Here is a 23,404-nt window from a genome sequence, read left to right as displayed (position 1 = left end):
TTAGGAATTCAGTGGGATCTATTGGCAGAAATTATGTGCTTTCAGCAATGTACAACCACTTGAAATTTATTAGTTTTGCTAGCTTTAAATGAGGCTTGAAATTAGTTGCAAATAGGTCCTCTCCTGCCGAGTCTGCCATGTTGCAGTGCCATGTTTCTGCAGTAACCCAGAACAGATAAACCAAACACTGGCTCTACAAAGAGCCCTTTGCTTTTTTCTTTTTTTTTAACATTACCTGAAGGCCATCTACATACTTGGAAAGGGAGGGGTTCAGCTGTTTTGCAATCTGCAACCTTACCACTAGATGCCACTAAATCCTACACACTGGCTGTTTGAGTAAAAATTCTATATGTGTGAAAAAACTTTTTGGGAAACCATGAAAAACACCTCTAGACTCCTGCATAAGTGCCATTGTAAAGGAATGGCTTGTCTGTCACACAGTGACCGACGACTTCAGGTGTCCATCTCTGGACCTTGAGCTTGCCATCCTTGGCTGGCCGGATGATGACGGTGCTTCTGGATGCCAATGATGGGTCTTCATCAAAGAAGTTGAAGGGTCGGAGGAAGAAGCCCACTGCGTTGCCTGGTGTTGCCGTGTTGGGGATGTCTTCTGAGTGAGGCACATGCAGGAAGCCCACTGTCACCCAGGCCACCAGGTCCTGCACAAAGGAGAGCATTAGAATCTTTAGAATAGAACACATAACAGGTCAGTTTTATCTACTTGAAAGTGTAGTGGAAAAAAGTATTACTCGTGTTTTATTAAGGGTTTCAAATAGAATTTCATAATTACTATGAAAACATTTCCATTATCCAACTGTTTCGTGTCGTGATGTAACCCAGATAATTTGTGACCTCTCTATGATTCTGCCGGAAAGTTTGAATAGAAAACTGAAACTATTTGGAAGTTGGCAAAAACATCATTCAGATGTATCTTGTTGTGTAATAATTAGGCCAGAGAGGGGAGTATCTGGGAGGGTAACAGAGGGTGTTGCATTACTATATGAGCCATTATGTACTTTGTGATATTCAATTTTGTAGTCTGCAGAGACAAACTCAGATATTTTGTATTAATGAAAGATCTTTAAAAGGCAGTATTTTCTTCTCCAGGTGTTTATTTTCACTACAAAAGTGCAAGCAGATGGAAATGTCAGCATTTGTGAGTTTCCGTGATGGTGAGTGACCAGAACTAACAGATTATTTTAGGAACAGCGAACTAAAACCACTGACGTAACTTCTCAGACAAACACTCTCACGCTGGAATGTAAACCACATTTCTAAGAATCCACTTGAAACCTCACAAAGAATGCTGTTCATTTGTGAACTGTGACTTCTTGCACCAGTTAAAAATGGACTTGCAGATAATTTTGCTTTAGCCACCACACACCTGTCAAATATCAAAATCCATGTAACAAAAATGCTTGAAGTGTTACTGCTGGTGATGATCATAGGAAGTTACCGCGCGAACCACTAAGTGTTTGGATACATTTTTCCTCTCTAATTCACAAGTACTTTCTGCCAGTGTTCATTAACATAAGGGTGCAAGGCTTCAAAAAATCATCGATTTAGATAATTTTATTTAAGAGTTTGAAATGGGATGTGTTGGATTTTTCAGTGGAATGGCTTTTAGGTTTAAGGGAATGCAAAATAATGAGTCTAGTCTGATATTCTTGACTGTACCTGGTTGACTATGTCTTCATCATTGCGGATGTAGTCCTCAAATGACACAACAGGTTTCCAGGGGTCATTCTGGGCGTAAATGCTGCTGCTGGTGGCTTCACTATCTTTATGACGAGTCACAGCCAGAGGATACCTGCAGAGACACAGTTTTTCATTCTAACTCTGACTGCACAATGATTCATTCAGACTTCTCAATCTGTCAATTAGTTATTTAAAAAGTAGGCCTTTGTTGTTTTAATTCTATCCATCACTGTTGTGCTCAGTCAAAAAGATGTTATTCAACCATTTGACATAGTTATCTCCCTTTGGGTGTTAAGGAACACAGCAGATTTCATGAATCAAGTGCACTTTACTTGGATAGCCCAACACTAGTCGTTCACTATTACGTGAAAAAGACAATACTCTACAAAGTGTTTGCTGTGCCTCTGTTTACTCCCAAACCATAACTCTACATTGATTTTATTTCTAACCAGAATCTCAGTCCAGAGATTAACCTCCTTAACCCCACTGATCCTTCATTGGGTTAATCATTGCAAACTTTGTATGTTGTGTCCAAACTTTCTTAAAATCCACTTAAATTAAAAAAAAAAAAGGATCCTAATGTATCCATAGGTACAATATATGACAACATTTTTATACAGATAATCACCAGGACATCTGTTATGGTGGCTCCCATAAAAAAAAAATGGCATCTTGCGTTTAAATATTTTACCCAAGTTATACCTACAACACGTTTTTTCTCACAACATATGAGGAAAAGTTTTTTAACCTTGACCAACTGATGCCATTTTCCTCTCTCCAGCCTCTTGGAAGGACACTGTGGGCATGTGAGTTAAACTGAATACGGTAACTCTTCTGGTGCCCCCATTTATTTTTCTCATTGGGGTTGTTAAAGTGGACATAGCGGGGGAATTTTTTGCCAAAGCGGAAAGCAGCAGATCGCTCGTTCTTGTGCTCTGTCCTGTGTATTTTGGACTGGACAACGAAATTCTTCGGGCTCCAGGGATTTGTGAAGTTGACTAATTTCAGATCCATCGTCTCAAAGCTGTTCTCTCGACCTGTGTCACAATGTCAGCAAAGAGGAAAAGTCAGATGTCAAGGCATAAGCAGTCTGCTGAGACACTAGACATTCATTCACTTTTGTATCAGTCATCTCCGTTGCAGTTTTTTCACTATAGTTAGGTTTAATGTACTTTATAGGTGGTAGACGTGACAGACAGGTTGTACAAGATTAAGTTATTCACTCATGCATGGCACATAGCCAACATCACATATAGCCTTGATCACACATTTCAACAGAACAGTTGCACAAAATTGATAGGCCAAGTCTGTTTCCTTTATGACAGGGAAAAGTCCAGATTTTATCTGGACAGGCATCAATAAAAGAGTTCTTTGTGCCCTCTCTTTTCTCTCGTTTCACTGCTCTCACACCTTCAGATTCAATTCAAAGCACTTTGAATTTCTTTGTTGTAGAAAGGTGCTATACAAATACATTTGCATTGCTTTGCCTTTTCTGTCCTTGCCTTCAAAGTACACAATATAAACAAAATATATTAGGATTGGTGTAAAGAAAATGATAAGTCATCACTTTTCTTTAAAGACCACAGTGGTAGATATATAAGATTCTGCTAAACGTTGGATTATATTTAATAAAAAAGATAATTGACAGGATATCAACTCCGGCCTCTCACATGAGAGTCTGACCCATTATACCCTTACTTTGCACCTTGCTAGATAAATCATAAGTTGCAGAATCATCAAAAATGACCATAATTTATTGGATAGTGGGGTTTCCACTGATCTTGTCAAAGAAGGAAGTCAGTGGTAAATAAAGAGTTACTGCTTTAAAACCTCAAACTGGGTGATTGTACCATAAAACTCACCAGCAATATCCAGGTCCACTTTATAATGGATGAGGTGTGTGTGCAGGTTACCCAGCACATAGTTGTACACCTTGGTACCATAGTGAAGTCCATTAGGTGTAAAGAAAGTAGCATGGATGTATCCAGTAGCACTGACCTTCACCTCCACCACCCCATTCTGGTAGAAGAGGAAGTCCCAGATGTAATCATAGTTGTAAACTGTTGATGTCGTCCGCAACACCAGCACAGTGTTTTCCAACCCTCCATAGAAGTTGTATCCCCCCTGATAGTCAGAGTCGAAATGTCTTCTCAGAGGGATAGCAGTGGTCATCTCAAAAATACAGAGTGCGTTTTTGTAGCGCACAGGTTTGTCTGTATCAAAGTAGTGGTAGAGGTCAACAAAGGTGGCAATTTCTGGACAGTCGATTCCAGATGCCAGCTCAAAGTTTGAGGTGCCCATTGCCCAGCCTGCATCAATATACTTTGTTTGCATGGCCGCAGGAGTATCACCTGCATAGAAAGCAATAGCTTCTTGGAGGCTGATCTCATAGGCAATCCTTTCTCCATTGAAGCGGAGGTCAAAGACTTGAAGACCAGCTGATGAGCGGACTCGATAGGCAAAGGACCATCCAGCATATTCGACAAAATTGCGATCAAGATGATAGCGATGTCCCTGGGGTTCCACAAGCTTTGGCCCATGGATATTAGTGGGGGTGTTGCTCTGACCACGGGGGATATAAGAGGAGAAGAAGTCGTTGTCATCATGATCCGGCAGTTTGACCTTCTCCACTCCTCCTGATTCATATTTTTCTACCAGTTCCTCAACACTGTCGAAGTACATGCTGTTGTACCAGATCTTCTCCACAGTCCACTTCTCTGGATCCAGGTCCCGGTGGTTGATCAATATCTCAAACCCAATTGGGTGGAGGAAAAAACCTTCCACAAACTTCTGCAACATGAACCAGGTCCTCCTCTCACCTGGACCCTCCCCACGGGGGGCTATGTCTGAGAATGTCAGGCAGCGGTCAGTGCAGTTAGTGAAGGAAAACCCTCCTGTGGTCTCAAACAGGAGCTTGTGAACTTTAGTTGTGATCTTGTCGAGCATGTCATTAATATGGGAGTACTCTACAGCAGTAATAGGCCTTGATTCAAACTGGATAGGCCTATCCCCCTTGAATGTCTTGACTCTGTGGGACTTTGGGGATGGCAGAGGACTCACAATGTACTCAGTGATGTTGGGCTTGGTCTGCTTTCCGAACTGGACGATCACACAGGCTTCACGTGGGGGTTTGGCCTGTCCACGGTCCAGAGCTCTCAAGGCTTCATGCTTCCTTGGCAAATGGAGTTCTATCAGAAGGATGCTGTTCTTCTTCATAGTCTTACTACGAGCATCAGTGAGCCCCATCTCTGGAATACCATGCAGGTAGGCCCGGACGGCTTTCATCTCACGCACTGTGAGGTCGGCAAACATGGGGGCACCATGATGAGCCCACTCTCTTGATCTAGAAGCACTGCAACCAGCCAAGCAGAGCAGCTGCAGCAGACAGAGAAGCTTCATGGCTGTAGTAACATGGAAAAAAGATCAAGCATGAATTTAGTTAATGAAGAAGAAGAAACTGGATATGTTCAGAGAATGCATTTTGTAATTTTTTTTCTTGAGAATAACAAAAATCTTAGACATCTTGTAATTTAGCAATTTGATTAAGGGAGTTTTAGAAAGAAGAGCTCTCTTTCTACAAATTTCATTCAGACTTTTTTATCCAAAATATTTTACAACCTGTTTCTTAGAATTACTCTCTTATAAACCAAATCAACAAGTCTCACCTTTTGTCTCACCTTCCTGTTCTTCTCTTCACAGCTTGATGAGCAATTCTTCCTGGTTCCCTTTACTCACTTGCTTCTGTTACATTAGTCTCTCCTCTCTTCCTCCACAGGAACACAAACGGTACATATAAGCTTCTGCTGTGAGGCACTCACAGTATACATTGCCTTTGTTTTGTGTTTGTGCTGCACACGGCCAAGGTAAACTGGACTCATATGTCAGTTAAAAAATGATCAAGTTCAACTTAATTCGATTTTCTAACATGCGTATATAATAACATTTATGTAATAATGTTATGATACATAATGCACTAACCTTGGAAAAGTCCCATGCTTCCTTGAGAAACACTTTAGGCTGTGTATCAGGAACAAAGAAACAGACAAAGTACTTGACCTGTAGTTGTTCTCCTGCTTCAGTAATTGAAGAAAACTCTTATGGAAACAAGGATCAGCAGACTGCTGCTTATATTTAACCTGCTGTGACAGAGGCTGATTGGCCAACAGTGAGTTGTAAATATGATGAAATAACAGGTGCTGTTTTTAGATAACCCTGCAGGAGGCAAGGAAAATGTACTTGTGTTGCACTTTTCAAGTGAGTGCAATTCGAGGTGCTTTGCATAAGAAATAAAACCAACATAAAACGACAATATAAAAAGACATGCATATCATTTAAAAAGAGTAAAATAAAGCTAAAATATAATAAGACAGAGAACATAATCACGGTGTAGCTACAGTTCAATGCAAGATATGAACTGAGAGTTGGTGCAGGCAACCCTAACCCTGGCAGTTTGTTCCAGATATGTGGTGCATAAAAACTGAATGCTGCCTCCCCATGTTTACAACTGACTCTGGGAATAGTATAGCAGAACTGCATTATATTATATTATTATTGTATTTTGGCCTTAGACCTCTCAGGACTTTATAAGTCAACGGTAGTATTTTGAAGTCACTTCTAAACCTGCTCACCTGGTCTTAGTGAGAACTCTAACAGCAGCATTCTGAATCAGCTGCAGCCATCTGACTTTTTAGAGAGACCTGTTGAGACACCACCACCGCAGCTGAGTAAAGGCAACCTGTTTTTAAATGAAAGGACAGCACAGACACAGCTCTTTTAATTCTATACATATACCTAAGGCCAGAGAAGGCTGATTTTGTCAGTGTCTATTTTGGGGGTTTAAAATGTAGCTCTGAGTCCATGACTACACCAGGATTTGTGGCTTGGTTTGTGGTCTTTAACATTAGCAACTGGAGCTGTTTATGGCCAAGCAGTTGCATGTAGAATAATTATTTAGTAAGTGCTTAATAATGACTAATAAAGAGTCAGTATGCTGCTATGCATGCAAACAATTAACTAGTTAACTAGTTTTCTCTGGAATTGGTTCACCAAGTTCCTCTTCCATCTTGGACTTATTGATAATAGGGTATTGTATATGTGGAATAATGACTTTCATTTGCTTGAATATCATCTTTGATTTGTTGATTGTTCCTCAGTCTAGAAACTTTTATCTGTTTCTGTATGTGAACACCTGACTTGTTGATAACGGAAGTTATTGTTCTCCACTCTGTAGTTCCTTTGTAGCTCTGTGAAGGAAGAAAAGACACGTTCTATATAAATTCTACATATTCCGTACAACGGACACCTATTCCACCCCACATAGAGAATATTCTATCCAGACCCTCGGAGCAAAGGTGGGGTTCTTGGGAATGGGTACTACTAGGGATAGAAGATTAAAGGGTTTAAGATTAAAATTAGATTTGATTTGTTTCCAATTTATATTCGAATAAAGTTTTATTTAACAGGTAGTTGGATTGCGCATATGGGGTTCAGATAGAAGTCTTCCTGCTCCATCTTTAGCGAGGAAGGGGATTGTTTTGGGATTTATTGGGACATTTATTGAGACAATTTTGTTCTTTTCTTTACTTTAAGTGATCACTGTATGAAACAAGTGAAAGCCACAAATCTAAGTCAATATTAAAGGTTTATAAACTGAGATGAAATTTCAGAAATATTTGAACAACTGAATTGAACTACTTATTAAAATAATCTCCTTTTGCTTTGTTCTAAAACTTTTTCTTATTTCTGAGTCATTCCGTCTGCATTTATGCATTACATTTTATTGTTATATTGAGTATTGTGAAAAATAAAATTTAAGTCTTATCACTAAAAGAGTTTTTTTTTTTTCTCTCTCACGCAACTCAGCTTGGTGTTGATAGCAGTCTTCATGTAGATAAAGTTGTTGAATGTAAGTACTTCTTTGTCTAAGTCTTTTTCTGCATTTCACCCTGACACTGCATGCTAGTCCTGCTGTGCTATTATATGTACACTGTGGGCAAATCAGTTTGAATAAAGATCGTTGCTGTTTCTCTAGCTTGCTGTCAGTCATATGTCATTTGTTAGGTATTGGTGTCAGGGCCATAGCTAGGGTTTCAGGGTTTTTCACAAAGGTCCAAGCATAAAGTGTCCAGTGTGTAGTTTAAAGCAATCTGCAGTACAGTCTATTTTCATTATTTATTTGCCATACTTCAGCCTTATATTGTTTATTCCATCATTTGCATGTTTTTCACTGGGCTTGCGACTAATGGCCTCTGTCTGAAATTTAGATAAGTTCTTGTACAGATGTCTGTGTTTGTTTGATTTATCTTCTTACTACAATTACAGTGCAGATAGCAAATTTGCATACACATTTGGATGGAAAAGGATTTCAGTGTGTTTTTAGCCATGGCTAAGGATGGCATGTACCACTTCAGTCCAAGTATCTGAAGGGCTATTGGATGGATTGCCATGAAATTTTGTACAGTCCCCAGAGGATGACTCCCACTGACCATGGTAATTCCCTGACTTTTTGTCTTAGGGCAAAAGTAGAGTAGAAACTTAACTTTTCCACTGAAATAGCTCAATATTTACTAGATGGATTGACACACGCATTAACCACTTACACCTGTTAAATAATAAGCACTGCACGTTATTGTGACTGTGTTAGCATGCTGACATTTGCATTAGCACTGAGTTCAGTGCCATGGCTGTTGACTCTAAATCTTGTTTCTTGTTGTCTGAATGTGAGGTTAACATAAATTCCAATAAACACCCTCTGGTTCTGTATCCACACTCACCCTTCTTCCCAAAAATGATGATGAAGCAATGAACTAACACAGTCACTCAGCTCATTGCTGCTGGATCCGTGGAGGAAAAGTCATTATGACACATGTTTTGTTATAACATTAAAACAAACCCTTATGACATCAGTAGCATCTTCTTCCTCTCCTCTGGGCTAAGGTGTTCTGTGGTGACAGCTGTGTTTGAGCCTCCTCACTCCAGGGTCATGAGGTCAGACTTGGGATATTGGTGAGTCTCAAAGCCTTCAGTCCCCATGTCTGTTGACATGCTTCATTGAATAAATGCCCCATCATCCTTCCCGAAACGACTCTCTTTACAGGATTAGGCTCTGACAAACATCTCTTTATTCTGTGGCTGAGGCTACACCACCCCCGCCATCACCTACCGCGTCCTGCAATGTTTGACGGGGCGAGGTCAGAGGATGTGTCCGTCACAGGTCCAGACACCAATGGCTGCCCTCCCAGCTGTGACTTTACCACTAATATCCAATGGCAGCAGGCTCAGATGCTACTGTACATCCTGTGAGTCACCCCCTGCATTTAAAAGCCTACATCTGGGGCTCTGCTCCCCCTGTAAGGCAAAGTATCACTTCACTGAGGACTGTATCATTTATGTATAAAAATAGTGACCAAAGAAAGGACACTGAACCTTCAAAAACATAAATATTGATAAACAAGCCAAGGACTTATTAAGAGTTCCCAAAAGCATTTGAAAGGTAAGTGTACCTTTTGTTAATTGTCATCAGGCTGTAAACCTGCCTTGCTTTTATTATTAAATATGAGGAAGAATTTGTTTCGCTGCCAAAAAAAAAAATGCTTTCTATTCTTCAATCTTCAAGGCAGTGTTTAGAATTTAAAACTAATATTATGATGTTTAGGAAATTCTGAATATAAAAAGAATTGAAAGCAAAGTTTTTTATAGGAATTTTAAGCACAAACATTGAGGGAGGACCATGGAGACACTGCTACTGACTCTGTTTGGACTGCAGACAGTGATGGGTTTTGGGTGAGTGTGATTCAGCCCAGTCAAAACAGCATTAAGCACATTTTGTAGACACTATACATAAGTGCGGGGATGAGGAAGGTGGGAAAGAGAGAATGAAATGTTACAACAGTCCACAGACCACACCATTGAAACAGCACAATAACTCTGGTTAAACCACAGTAAATTCATGTGAAAATAATGTTTCTCCAAACACAAGTGCATATTGATTTGACTAACCCACTGACCACCTTGGTTGAATTAGAAATGCTTGCTACCGTCGATGTTTAAACTTACATCAGAGTTTATATTTAATGAATTTTACATTATATATTATATGAAATTAAAATATGAAATTAAATCTATGCATTGTGCTTCAGACACTGGTGTGAACACACAGTGGAGGAAAGAGTGGAGCGAGTTCTGTCCCCACGTCTGCAGTTTGAAGTGAGCTGTTCTGAGGTGTATCAGTATAACACCCAGGGCTGGAGGCTAGATGTGGACAGGATGCGCATCAAGCACGGGGGTGATGATGGCATCGCATTATACTACAAACAACAGGGTCCCAGAGCATCCTGTTTCTTGTACAAGTAAGTGAAAAGTTGAGCAATTGTCAGTCTGTTGGCCTGTCTTGTATTCTGTAAGGTTTCAGGAGTTTCTGGTGAACAATTCGGTGGCTCAGAGGGAGAAGGGACAAACACTTGTTCTCAGTTCTTTTTAAGGGTTTTTCTTAAGTTTAAAATCATTACAGCAGTATTGCCAGTGTTGATCAAATGAAAAAGCCACCTTGAAATGTTCGCACAGAACACATTTCCATTAATGCATTGTGGTGGGAATGTGGTGAGGGATCGTGTCTTTGTCACTCTGACAGTGACCCCTGTTGGTTGATAAGGGCACCTGTGTGGAGGTGGGTATGATCAAGGGGGATAGTAGAAATATATGTGCATGTTACAACCTGCTGATGAAATAAATTGACAAAAATTGTCATGCAGGAGTTACAGAATTTATCAAAGTAAGACATTTCTGAAAGCGATGCCTTATGCGACATGTATTCTTTAACGATACGTTTGGTCACCTGGCCTCTGCATTGTGCTTTTGAAGGTGCAGCAGTATTGAGTTGTACCTGTACCCAAAAGGATGAGAATGTAAAGGAAATACCCTTAGTTCTCCTGTGGCCAATGGTGAATACACACAGTATTGTCACTATATTGACTTTTCACACTATGATGTGTCTATTGATCTTAGACCCCCAGAGATGGAGAGCCAGATGGTGAACAAGACAGTGAGGGCATGCTGTGAAGGCTGGAGCGGACCGCGCTGCTCTGAGGGTGAGGACGAGGACATCAGTTCCATGCACCGTGTGCATTATTCGTCCTTATTTTACATGTGTCAAAATACTGTAACTAACACAATGCTATTGTCTACCAATCAGTAAAACAAAAAAACAAAACAATATAAACCTTTGTGTAGTGTGTGGCATGCCCCATTTTCTTCTCTCATTTTTACATTTTCACAGTCAGAATCAGAGTCACTCTAACCCTTTTCTGCTCCATTTCCTTCCTTCATTCTTTTTTAACATTATCTCTCTGTCCTCTTCCTCACAGGTGTGGGTATGCGAGGCCAGTGCTACTCTACGTGGAGCTGTGAGGAGTTCCCTGGAGTTCATAACTCCTCTTTGATGCCGATGGAGCAGTGCTGCAGCAGCCTGTGGGGGCTGAGTTGGAAGAATGCCTCTGACCAGACCTGCTTGTCTTGCACCTACACTCTCCTTCCTGGTCAGAGAACATGCACGCACATATGCACACATATGCACATGCAGATAGTGGACCTACATACCAGTTTTGGATGTTGTACAAGCAGTAATTTGGGATTTCTACAGACAACTTTCTCAAAAGCAGTCTATATCTTTCGTTTACAAATGTTTTATAAAATGCACTGCAGCTGCTAACTGCATAGATTTCATATGTCAGCACATGAGAGATGAATCATACATACTACCTCTCCTTCCTTTCTCCCTCCTCTGCAGACTCCCAGTCCTCCCCTCTGGTGCGTGGTGGTCTGCTGGGTAGCGTCAGGGTGCCTCAGAGCTCAGCCACCTGCATGTCCTGGGGTGGAGCCCACTACCGCACTTTCGACAGGAAGCACTTCCACTTCCAGGGCAGCTGCACTTACCTGCTGGCCTCATCTACTGATGGCACCTGGGCAGTTTACATCAGTACAGTCTGTGATGGGACAGGACACTGCAGTAAGGTGTGAAATATGGCTGATTCCCCCACTGATGGATTTGATGAAGTGGTATTATTGGTGGAATATTCTGGTACTTTGCAAGGTTTTTCTAGCCATAGCCATAATGTAACAGTAGTTAATGGTAATGGTAATTGTGAAGCTTTGCTCAGCAGTGATTGATATGTCTGCTTTTAACTTCTTTATGTGGTACATACATGTTCATGCATCTGTGGCTCTCTGTTTTCAGGCTCTGAGGTTGATGCTGGGTCTAGATTTGGTTTCAATTTATCACAGGAACTTAACACTGAACAATCTCCCTGTTCCAAACGGAGAGCCACGCTTCCAAAATGGTAAACCATTTTCAGCTGTCTGTCTTAGTTCCATTTCTTGTCTCGTATTGTTAACCGGGCAATGTGATAATACTGTTTCGACACATCTTAAAGGAAGGTTGGCCAGTAGGTCCAGGTCTGTGTGTTGCATCTATTGAGCAATAAATACTGAATCTTCTTATAAATCTCATCTTCTAAATATCTTACAGATAACAAATAAAACAAAAAAATCTTCATTTATTCAAGAGCACAGTGAATGGATCAGTGGATATTTATACTGAATGATATCTTTCTTTGCCTCGACTAGAAATACCATTCACCAACCTTCTAAAATGAAATGTTGTTGATCAATAATATTGAGCAGCAAAGTCGAACCCTACAGCAGAAAAAAAAAACGTGTTTTTCTTTGCTTCTTGCAGGAGTGAGTGTTCATTGGCTCGGGGACTTTGTGTTTGTGGAGAGCGGCCTGGGAGTAAGACTGAAGTTTGACCTGGCCAACACTGTCTACCTGACAGTCACCACCGAGCACCTGGCAACCACCAGGGGGCTCTGCGGGGTCTACAACAATAACGCTGATGGTGAGGAAAATGCAATAGATGCATAAATACATACTGTACATACAGACACACGTATTCACCAACTTCTTTTTTTTCCACTGTGTATGACCCAGCGTTATTTGTTCTTCATTTTCTCTTGATATAACTCAGTTCACTCTTTAACATTTAAATGTTTACACATCTTTGTTATGCGTCAGTAACTTACTTGTGTCTTGGTGCCACAGATGATTTCACCACAATGGTGGGAACTTTGTCCCAGTATGCTGCCAGCTTTGGCAACTCATGGAAAGTTCCTGACCAACAGAATGAAGTACTGGACTAAATATATTAAATGAGTATTTCACTTTTTTTTTTGCTATCTGTGCTCTCTGAATACACAATAAAGGCAACCACATCATTTTGATGCTTCTAATAAGATCTAAAAAGTCACCTGCCAGTAAAGAGAAAAAGGCAACAACCCATTTGATTATAGGAGATTCATAGTTTAAGCCACTTTTTGGTGTGAATTCAGAGTTCTGTGATACTTCTACTGTATTTGAAATAAATGCCAAAGTGCATTTATGAGCTGCACTCTCTGTAATTGAATGTCTCCATGTTCCATGCTTCCCTCAGGACTGCAGCGATGCAGCTGAGCTCGGTCACAGCTGTGATCTCTCAGGAGACAATGCTCTACGGCAGCAGGCAGAGTCAGTGTGTCACCAACTGCTGGAAAACCCTTTCAAACACTGCCACCTCCGGGTCAGACACCCCTGATTTCAAATCACAAAGTATTACCAATGTTTGCTAACTTTGCTTTTGGAGGATATAAAGAGGTGTTGTAGTATAATTTATAGGGCAAGTCTCTGATGAGCTGTAAATTAAATTGCTCCTTACAGTAAATTATTTACCAGGTATCAGTTGCTAGAGCAATTCCAACAAATGGTTCAGGTTGATGTGAGCAACAGGACAGCCTTAAAGAGTCCTGGGTTGTAAGAACTACATGGAAAACAGGTGAAAAAAGTGAAAGCTTAGTGTCAGTGGCAGAATCAATTACTAGTTTTAGTTCAACCTATATTGAGCATTGCCTGAAAATTATTTTGAAATCTTTCCAGCATCTTTTCTATGCCTGAAATGAATAAATGAGTGGAATAAAATTCTGGATAATGATTGACGAATTAAGATTTGCTACTTCTCTATACGATAACATATTGTAGTGAATAAATGAATGTTTGATGCTGTTCATTCATTTTGCAATGCTTTTTGTTATTACCTGAGCCTGTTTTGTTTCTCTTTGCATACAAATGTTTATGCATACACTGCCTCGCAGCAAGCCTGCATAATGAACATTGTGCATCTCTGTTGATTAAAGCCACCATGCGCTGGTTTTGTATAGTTCTGACTTTGAAGATCCTAATGGTTCTAGCAAAATTCTTGCAGGTTTTTTGATGCAGGTTTACTGTTACCTAACCCAGAAGTGACAAGTAGGTGTCTTTGTGTCTTTCAGTTGGACCCAGCAGCATACGTAGACGCCTGTCTCTACCTGTATTGTAGCCTGCCACCCAAAGAGAGGGATTTGGCTGTGTGTGACACCCTGGCTAGCTATGCCCGAGAGTGTGCCCAGCAACATGTCATTATAATGTGGAGGACAGCTGCTCTATGTGGTAACAAAATATAACAATTTTTGTGTCCTGTTGACTAAGTGAGCGAAGCATTTCTGACCTGTGATGCTGTGATTTTCAATTAGACACATGGCATTTCTGTCCCTCCCTCAGAAACAAGCCTGCAGGATGATGCTGAAATGTGGTGTAACAGAAACTAAAGTAGAGAACAGAAACTGTCTTCTCTTATTGCAAAAATTAGCCTCCATAATCTTGCTGTCAAGGACTGTAATTTAGCCTAATATAAAGTACATTACTTTGCTGGCACCTACAGTCAAGTTAAATTATCAATGCCTGATAATGTAGTTGAGAGCAGGGGCTGCTTTGAAAACTGTTCCTTGTTGTTGATGGAAATTCTGATTGTAAAATCAAGTCAAACCTAGAAGATAAACGATAAAAAAAAACAACTCACATACGTCAAATAAGGAAAATCAGAATTTGATCTTGTCCCACTTTCAGAATCCTAGTACTGAGATTATAGTTTCCCATAGGCACTAAAACACTCATAGGAAGGTTTTTAAAGCATCCATTAAAAAAACCCAAAGGAAATGAGATGTTCACTGGGTAGACTCTGGCAATCGTGCTAATATGAAGTGAACATAAGTTTTCTTTAACTGTCTGTCAACCGCAGTGTAAAGTACACATGATGCTAAAACATGCAAAAGCACGAGTTTGGTCCCTTAACTCTGTTTCCTCTTCATTTCTCTGTCTGTCCAGGTCGTGTCTGTCCTAGAGGTCAGGTGTTTTCAGACTGTGTGTCCTCCTGTCCCCCCAGCTGCGCATCTCCTCAGCCCCCTGGGCTTGCTGCAGCTATGGGACAGTGTAGGGAGGAGTGTGTGGGGGGCTGTGAGTGTCCGCCGGACCTCTACCTTCACCAGGGGCTCTGCCTAAAAAGAGATAATTGTCCTTGTTTCCATCGCAGACGCACCTACCAATCAGGGGACAGGATACAGCAGAGATGTAACACCTGGTATGGAGAAACTGTGTGTGTTTGTGTGTGCTCTCTTTTCCCTCCATATTCACCCATTCCCATTTTTCTCTTCCTAATTCTCTATTTTTCTTTCTACTTTTTCACTCTCAAATCTCCCAGTGTGTGCAGAGCAGGCCAGTGGCAGTGCACTGGGGAGAAGTGTGCAGCCCAGTGCAGCCTGATGGGGGCGCTACAGGTGACCACCTTTGACAAAAAGAGGTATTCACTACAGGGAGGAGACTGTGCCTTCACTGCTGTGGAGGTGAGATGCATAAAATGCAACCATGCATGTAGTCACATACTCTATGAGAAATGTTTTGTGTGTGTCGCTACTTGTCCTTTGTGCTGATGTTGAGTGTGTGTTCAGGACTTCATTGACAGGAAGCTGGTGGTGAGCGTGCGCTGTGGAGAGTGTAAAGCAGGAGGAGGAGGAGGCCTAGGCTGTCTAAGGGAGATGTCAGTCACAGCACTTCGTACCACAGTCACCATCACAGACACTGGTGAGTTAGTTAAACACTCTGACCTGAAGACTTATGCCTGTTGTTACCACAGAGTTATCATTTCACACTTTGACACAGTGCGGACAGTGAACATGACTAAAATTAAAGCTCACACAAATGTTTTAATCATAACATCTTTTTAACTGATACTATTGCATTATCCCCTTTGTTGTTGTAACACAGGCAAATTTCCCCACTGTGGGATTATCTCATCTTAAACTACTTCTGATGACATTCATTCGATGGACACAAACATGACTCCAGATGAATGTTGCTGTATTTGCTCACCAACAATGTCAAAAGATACAGATGTGTTAGTTTTGTTTCCAACTTGTTCCATTTTTCTCAAGTAAAATTAAAGCTTTTTTAATTTTTTTTACTACGTTCTGGAGGAATGATGGTTGTGAGAATTCTTAATTTTGAATGTGTTCACTGCCCTCTGATTGCTTACAGTTATTGTTGTTACCTCCAGGCACAGTGACACTGAATGGCCAGAGGGAGACATTACCTGTGGTGACAGGGGACCTAGTTGTGCATAGGGCCTCCTCTTCATTTCTCTTCATCCAGGCGTTTGGAGCCCAGCTCCTCTGGCATCTACATGGACCCTTGGCCTTCATCACCCTGCAACCTGGCTTTGCAAACAAGGTGACCCTCATGCCTCATATGGTTCTTTCACTTGTGCCCTTTTTAGTCCCAAAGTGGTTCAAATCAAATTTTAAGTATGGAACTTGCAATTGTGGCATTTTGAGTATCCAAACAATGCAATCCATTTCCTCTGCCAGTGCCTGGAATTGTTCTGCTGTTTGAGCTAAAAAGTGTAAATGTTGTATCAAGGTGCGCGGCCTGTGTGGAACGCTGACCTGGAACCAGCATGATGACTTTACCACCCCAGAAGGAGACGTGGAGAACAGTGTGTCATCCTTTGCAGGGAAATTCACAACAGAGCACTGTAGTATACCTAGAGGAGCTCCACCTGACCCATGCACCACCTTCACCCAGAGGAGGCAGTATGCGGAGACGGTGTGCTCTGTCATACACAGCCCCATCTTTCAGGTAGCTTGCATGGAGTGTGTTATCTCTGCTGCTATCTCAGGAGGGAGTTCATCTCTGTCTCCCTCTCTTTAATTCACACCTGCACCTCTGTCTCTGATTTCATAGGTGTGTCATGACGTGGTGGAGAGGGAGCCATATTTTCGTCTGTGTTTGTCAGAGGTTTGTGGCTGCGTTCCACAGAGGGCCTGTCACTGCACCATTCTCACTGCCTACACCCGACAGTGCGCTCAGGAGGGCGTTGTCGTCCATTGGCGCAACCAGACCTTCTGCCGTAAGTGGGGAGGCCATTGTTTCAGTGGTGTTTCAGGATGTTGGCCTATTTGATGGCCAATGGTGAACTGATCTCCCAGATATGTGGAGCAAAGGAGGCGTAAAGATAATGGAGGTGTTTGTGTTGTTTAGCTGTTTTAGCAATGTTGGCAGAAGTACTTTGATGCTAAAAAGTTTGGAATTGGTGCCCAGGTACATGCTCTCATGTGAGGGGTGCAAACCATATGCCCAACAATGGAAACATTTTACTTTGGAAAAATCTGAGAAACCCTCCAAGAATTTCGAGGCATTTAGGCTTCAACCTTTAAAGCAATTATTACAAACTGTATCATGCTATTTTGTATATTTCAAAGCCTTTTCTCTTGTCCTATCTTCTCAGCGGTCCAGTGTTCGGGGGGTCAGGTGTACCAGGAATGTGGTCGTGCCTGTGGAGGTTCCTGTTCAGATGGCTGGAACTGCGATGATGGTGGTGGTGGAATGGGTCTTAGGATGTGTGTTCCAGGTTGCCAGTGCCCACCAGGACTCGTACAGGACCACCAGGGCCAGTGTGTTCCCATCACTATGTGCCCCTGTGTGCAAGGAGACAAGACGTACAAGCCAGGGGTTGTTATTCAGAACAACTGTAATACCTGGTATGTATGAGGGAAGAACTTAAGGCTGGGAGTTCACAAATTTGTTCAAATCATGTCACACAAGCAGGATAGCAGGGCAACACGAGAGTGGACTCAAATGCAGACTTCAGAGACAGAGCTGGTGCAGTTAAATGACTTATCACAGAAAAGATACAAAGCTTATGGTGAGGCAGGCATGGCTCAAAACAGGTACAGCATGCCAAACAGGCAGACAGAGCCAACAGCGAGCAAGCAAGAATCAAAATCCATTAACAGGTAAGGTGACTGTGTAGCTGAGAGAGAGCGAGAAAGAGAGCACAATATTGGATGTATTATGTTATATTATATCACAAAGCAATCACAAAGGCAGGACCCATGAGAAGAGTGAACTTTCAAAATAAAACAGTAAACAGGTGACAAGCAAACCAGTAGAACCAAACTACAACTGAAAATTTACCAAATGCTACTCAGATGAGCTCACTTCAAAGAGCCTGCTTTGACTCTTAATGGCAGAATTTCACTTAGATTAAATATGAACATCACTGGACAGATACAGTATTCTTGCAACAAGGACAGCAGACATATCAACCTCGTCAAGACGAAATGTCATGATAAGAGGTTAATTCAGTACAAGCTCTTACAGCCCCAATTAAATTCTTTAATATTACAGCACATCATAAAAACAGCCCTTTTGTCTTTTATGACTGTGTGTGTGCTGCTTTTATCATGCGGCAGTTGTGATAAAAAATCAGAGACTGTAAACAAGTTTTTCCAATGTCAGGGAGGACAGCTTTAACACAGTTAAATCTCTAAAGCGTGGCTCGGATATGTTTGACCCAGCTGTGGTCTGACTAAAAAAAAGTCTGCACTTGGTCGCTTTAAGCTAAACCCCTACTTGAAGAATTTTCCGCCTTGCAATGAGTGTAATGCATCTTTGAATGACTGAAACTGCAAACTGTAAATGTATATTAGAGCATGTTATCCCCAGTGAGTGTCTGGTGGTGCAAGAGCTCTGATGAAATCACCCTATGTTCCTGCTGCTTTATACAGGATAGGTTGATTTCATTGCGTCTCTTCGCTACATAACCACAGCGATCATCACTCCATGGGTCTGAATAATCTGTTGACGACCGAGTCAGAGTAGTCACACAAAGCTACTGATGGATTTGTGTCTCTGATTTTATGTGTGTGTCTGTGCATTGTTCTCTTTATATGCATCTCATTTTCATTGTGTTGTAGCTGCTGAGATGTGTCTCTGCACTGACCACTGACCTGATTAGTTGCTCAGAGGAAAAGTGAAATTTGGATATAAAATATGATGTACTACAACCCTTGGCTGTTTATTCCAGTGAACTGATTTTCATCACACTTCACAGCACATGTTGTAGCTTCATTATATTTTGCAGCTACTGTTTAGAGTCTAGTAAGTGAAAACAGATTCATAGTTAACTATCTTGAGCCAGCAGAAATGTTTAAGGGCACTTTTGTACAATAGGCAAGGCAAGGCAAATTTATTTGTATAGCACAATTCATACACTAGGCAATTCAAAGTGCTTTACAGAAGCATAAAAATACATTAAAATCACACATTTCAAAGAAAGAAATAAAGAAAGAGAGTAGAAAAGAATATAAAAATAAAAATAAAATACAATTAAAGGAAAATTTAAAACAGAAGCCAGTAAAAGAGAATAATTTAGCATTTAGAATGATTAAATGATTAATGATTAAAACCATTGAGCAAATACATTTACTTTAAGTAAAAGCTGTAGCAAATAATAATGTTTTCAACCCTGATTTAAATGAGCTGACACTCGGTGCAGACCTCAGGTGTGCAGGGAGAATGTTCCACAGGTGAGGAGCATAATAACTGAAAGCTGCCTCACTTTGTTTGGTTCTCATTCTGGGAACACACAATAGACCTGTCCCTGATGACCTGAGGGGTCTGGATACCGCATATGGAGTTAATAAATCTAGAATATATTTTGGTCCTAGACCATTTAATGCTTTGTAGACCAACAGTAAGATTTTGAAGTCTATTCTTTGACTCACAGGAGTCAAAGGACAATAGAGCTATGGATTTCTATAACCGCTTGACCAACTTGCCTCACTGTGGCTTTGTGTTATTTACTGCTTTAAATAAACAGCCTTTCCCTGCCCTTGACAGTCTAAATTAATTCATGTATGTGTTCATTAAATTGCTCCCTGTTAGTGATTGTCAGTTCTGATTGTGCTCGCCCTCCTCTTGCCTTCACAGTGTGTGTGAGCAGGGACGGTTTAACTGCACTCAGGAGCGCTGTGAGGAGGTGAACCAGTGTCCAGGCTCTTTGGTCTACTCTCCACGCTCCTGTCTCCTCACCTGCTCCAGCCTGGACCCCCCTAGCCAACAGCAAGGGTCCATTGTCGCACAGCTGAGCTGCAGAGAGCCCCTGTCTGGCTGTGTCTGTCCCCAGGGAACTGTGCTACTCGTAGGTGAAAAATTCAAAGTTTTCAGAGTGGATACAGGACAAATTGTATATTTTGTGAAATGTGAACTGTTGAAACAGCTATACAGTTTTTTCACAGCAGACATTTTGGCTTGTCATTGCAGGCAGATGACAGGCATAGTTAGTATCATTAACAATGGCTCTGTCTCTGATCCACTGCAGTGTTTTTGCACAATACCAGGGCCCTGCAGCTGATAAAGCTAGATAGAATGCAGCCATTATTAATGTAGTTACAGTATAATGTATTTTCCAGGAAAAACTCAGTTTAAGCTCATTTGCTTAAACCTACATTAATTGTGGGTTTGTTTGGTTTGGTTGGTTGGAAGCTGTTTGTTTGTTTGTTTGTTTGTTTGTTTGTTTGTTTGTTTGTTTGTTTGGCCACTTGGGGCAGCAGAAAGACTGGGCAGACAACAATGACATAGGCTACTCTCAAGTAGCGTTACCACAGCTAGCTGGTTGCTAATTTTGTCTGTTTGTTTGGATGCTAGACAGGTAAATTAACATACATGTAACTTATCAGAGTTTGAAAACAGCTGCCTTACTTAATGTCGCTGCTGCTGGAAACAATACAAGTTGCAGCAACAGCAAGAACGCCATCTCTACTCACGACACAACACACAGTGGTGAAGTTGGTATTGCGTATGCCTACTAGCGTGCTGCAATTATTTTTTCCTAAGATGGCAAAGGCATAACCCACCTTACTCTGCCTCTGATTGGCTACTACTCGTTGCCTTCGTTGGTTGGTTGGGTAAAATATCAGGGTAAACCAATCAGAGGTAGAGTCGGACGGGTCATACGTTGCCAATGCCATCCTAGGAAAGTAAATGTCTCCAGGGGCAAACAACTTGCCCAGTTCGACAATTAAGGCAGTAATTAAATTAATGACGGAAAGAAGGAAACGAAGGAAATATGAAGCGAACAACTCAAACAACAATCTGCTTTCAGAAAAAAACGACCTTGCAATGCTCCGTGGGTGCTGTCAGCCAGCAGCTCAGCTAACGATGGTGATGCTAACATTGCATCGGTGCTAGCCAGCAGCTCAGCTAACTCAGTTCCCACTCATGGATCTGTTACTGCTTTGTGCTTCTGTGGCTAATGTTAATTTCATAATGATTGTAACTCCCTGAAGTCAAGCAACAGAAGTTAAGTAACGATGTGCAAATACTACTGGCACATTTTTGGATGAACTAAATATGCAAAGTAGATTTACATGTCAGTGTTAATAACTCATGGCGTTTATCCTATCCACTACACTACTTCTACATAGCACATAATTATTTAGCTAGCATAATCCACCATATGCTTTAATTTCAATGACCCACAATTATTCTAATTGTTCTTTACTATGTTACATATTAAGTTAATGAAAATACTGGTGTTGTAACTTTTGTTTCAATGGTACCTCTAAAATATCATCACGTTATGTCCATTTGATCATTCTAAAACTTGTCATTAAGTGACTGAATCTTACTTGTGTTCTTATAATAGAGGCAATGAGCTGGAATTAAGCTTGAAAGTCAGTTGTTTTTTTTTTATCTCATCATTGAACGTAGTGGGGACTTCAACAGACAAGAAATTAAAAGGGTTGAAGTGTGTCTGATTAATCAAGTGGAAGCACAGATAACAGCATGACCATAAGGCTGAGTTTTGACTATTGTATGTTATGTCTTCTGGTTTACCTCAGGGTGATCGCTGCATTCTGCCAAATGAGTGTCCATGCCACCATAATGGTCAACTTTACTACAGCAACGACACCATCATTAAAGACTGCAACACATGGTAATCTGTGCACTTGTCTCATTGCATCGTATCTCTTTAACATTTAATTATCTCAACTATTCTTCATTCATCCCTGCAGCGTGTGTAAGGAGCGCCGCTGGCACTGCAGCCAGTCCACCTGTGCTGGCGTGTGCGTGGCGACTGGTGATCCACACTATGTGACATTTGACGGCCGCTGTTACTCTTTCCTGGGTGACTGCCAGTATGTGCTGGCGAGGGAGACCAGCGGTTTGTTCAGTGTCATGGCAGAGAATGTGCCCTGCGGCAGTACCGGGGTCACCTGTACCAAGTCAGTCACCCTCAGCTTGGGAAATACCGTCATACATCTGCTGAGAGGTAGGAGAGTCTGCATTGCGGCGGAAGCAGAGGCTGATGATAGGAAGTCGGGGTTCATAGGCATAGGCAGGTTGTGTTTTAGGAATAAGCTACTTGAGGTAAGCTGTCTCCTGTCTGTCCTTTAGGTAAAGCTGTGACAGTCAATGGGATGCCAGTTAGTCTACCAAAGTCTTACAGTGGCAGTGGTCTGACTTTGGAACGAGTCGGCCTGTTTGTCTCCCTTTCCTCCCGGCTGGGGGTCACTCTACTATGGGATGGAGGTAAGGCACGCAAATATGCTCTTCTGCAACCTTAACAGTAATTCATTATTGTAGTGGTAAACAAATCAGTGGAAGTGTGGTTGTCATTCCACATGTTGTGTCCAGGTATGCGTGTGTATGTGCGTCTGGCGGCAAACCTGCGGGGTCGGGTCGGGGGCCTGTGTGGTAACTTTGATGGGGACACGGAGAATGACTTTACGACACGGCAGGGCATCGTGGAGTCTACACCCGAGCTGTTTGGAAACTCCTGGAAGGTCAGCCCCTCCTGCCCTGACGTGGCAGACCAGGACCTCCGGGACCCCTGTGCTGTGAGTCCACCATAGACACATGCACATTTAGACACACTTGCAGGAACATTAGACTTAGATGTACTTGCTGGGACATTGTTGCAATTCCAATTTTGATGATAAACTGTCTTTTGTCTCTCATACAAACTGTCTTTGTTTTGTTCAGCTGAACCCCCACAGGGTGACCTGGGCCAGGAAAAGGTGTGCAGTGCTGACTCAGGAGCTCTTCTCTCAGTGCCACCATGAGGTGCCCTTCCAGCAGTATTATGACTGGTGTGTCTTTGATGCTTGTGGGTGAGTGACAGACACTAATATATGCTTAATATCTTACAATTATCTATTAAAAATGTGTAATCTAAAAATGCTTCAGTGGCAAGAAATGGCTGTTTCTTTCCAGGAGTTTCTTTACACTGATTTTAGAGAATACAGAATATTGCACATTTTTTCCATTCATGGTTTTAAACACACGAGAACTAAGACTGTCCATTGATGAACAATAATTTGGTACGGTTGTTTTGTGCACCAGGCCACCTTTACTCAGTGATTTTTAGAAGAAGAAGAAGAAGAAGAATTGGAGGGACAGTCCCCTGTATTCGTCACACAATTTTACATGCACATGCACACACACATCATGCAATTGGTGAAACGTG

General features: G+C 41.5%; 2 protein-coding genes across 2 annotated transcripts in view; one reads left to right on the top strand and one right to left on the bottom strand.

Annotated features, from left to right (window-relative positions):
- Nucleotides 1-389: 389 nt before the first annotated feature.
- aoc1 (amine oxidase copper containing 1) lies at nt 390-5,097 on the bottom strand. Its single transcript, XM_070986459.1, has 4 exons — nt 3,561-5,097; nt 2,447-2,735; nt 1,678-1,810; nt 390-659 (listed from the first exon to the last, which is right to left on the bottom strand). The coding sequence occupies exons 1-4, from the start codon at nt 5,095-5,097 to the stop codon at nt 390-392; spliced, it is 2,229 nt and encodes a 742-aa protein (XP_070842560.1).
- Nucleotides 5,098-9,427: 4,330 nt separating this feature from the next.
- Nucleotides 9,428-23,404, top strand: part of sspo (SCO-spondin) — a 77,232-nt gene continuing 63,255 nt past the window's right edge. The window contains exons 1-23 of the mRNA XM_070986093.1: nt 9,428-9,480; nt 9,837-10,046; nt 10,702-10,784; nt 11,061-11,231; nt 11,483-11,706; nt 11,930-12,032; nt 12,431-12,589; nt 12,793-12,878; nt 13,181-13,306; nt 14,052-14,208; nt 14,923-15,175; nt 15,296-15,437; nt 15,543-15,675; nt 16,148-16,320; nt 16,510-16,728; nt 16,834-16,999; nt 17,378-17,630; nt 19,864-20,074; nt 21,777-21,871; nt 21,951-22,207; nt 22,333-22,467; nt 22,573-22,775; nt 22,921-23,048. Of these exons, the coding sequence (XP_070842194.1) occupies nt 9,428-9,480; nt 9,837-10,046; nt 10,702-10,784; nt 11,061-11,231; nt 11,483-11,706; nt 11,930-12,032; nt 12,431-12,589; nt 12,793-12,878; nt 13,181-13,306; nt 14,052-14,208; nt 14,923-15,175; nt 15,296-15,437; nt 15,543-15,675; nt 16,148-16,320; nt 16,510-16,728; nt 16,834-16,999; nt 17,378-17,630; nt 19,864-20,074; nt 21,777-21,871; nt 21,951-22,207; nt 22,333-22,467; nt 22,573-22,775; nt 22,921-23,048 (3,740 nt within the window). The remainder of the gene's footprint in view (nt 9,481-9,836; nt 10,047-10,701; nt 10,785-11,060; nt 11,232-11,482; nt 11,707-11,929; nt 12,033-12,430; nt 12,590-12,792; nt 12,879-13,180; nt 13,307-14,051; nt 14,209-14,922; nt 15,176-15,295; nt 15,438-15,542; nt 15,676-16,147; nt 16,321-16,509; nt 16,729-16,833; nt 17,000-17,377; nt 17,631-19,863; nt 20,075-21,776; nt 21,872-21,950; nt 22,208-22,332; nt 22,468-22,572; nt 22,776-22,920; nt 23,049-23,404) is intronic.

Source organism: Chaetodon trifascialis, chromosome 18, assembly GCF_039877785.1.
Source record: "Chaetodon trifascialis isolate fChaTrf1 chromosome 18, fChaTrf1.hap1, whole genome shotgun sequence".
NCBI classification, from domain to species: Eukaryota; Metazoa; Chordata; class Actinopteri; order Chaetodontiformes; family Chaetodontidae; genus Chaetodon; species Chaetodon trifascialis.
This window is presented reverse-complemented; position numbering and strand designations above follow the sequence as displayed.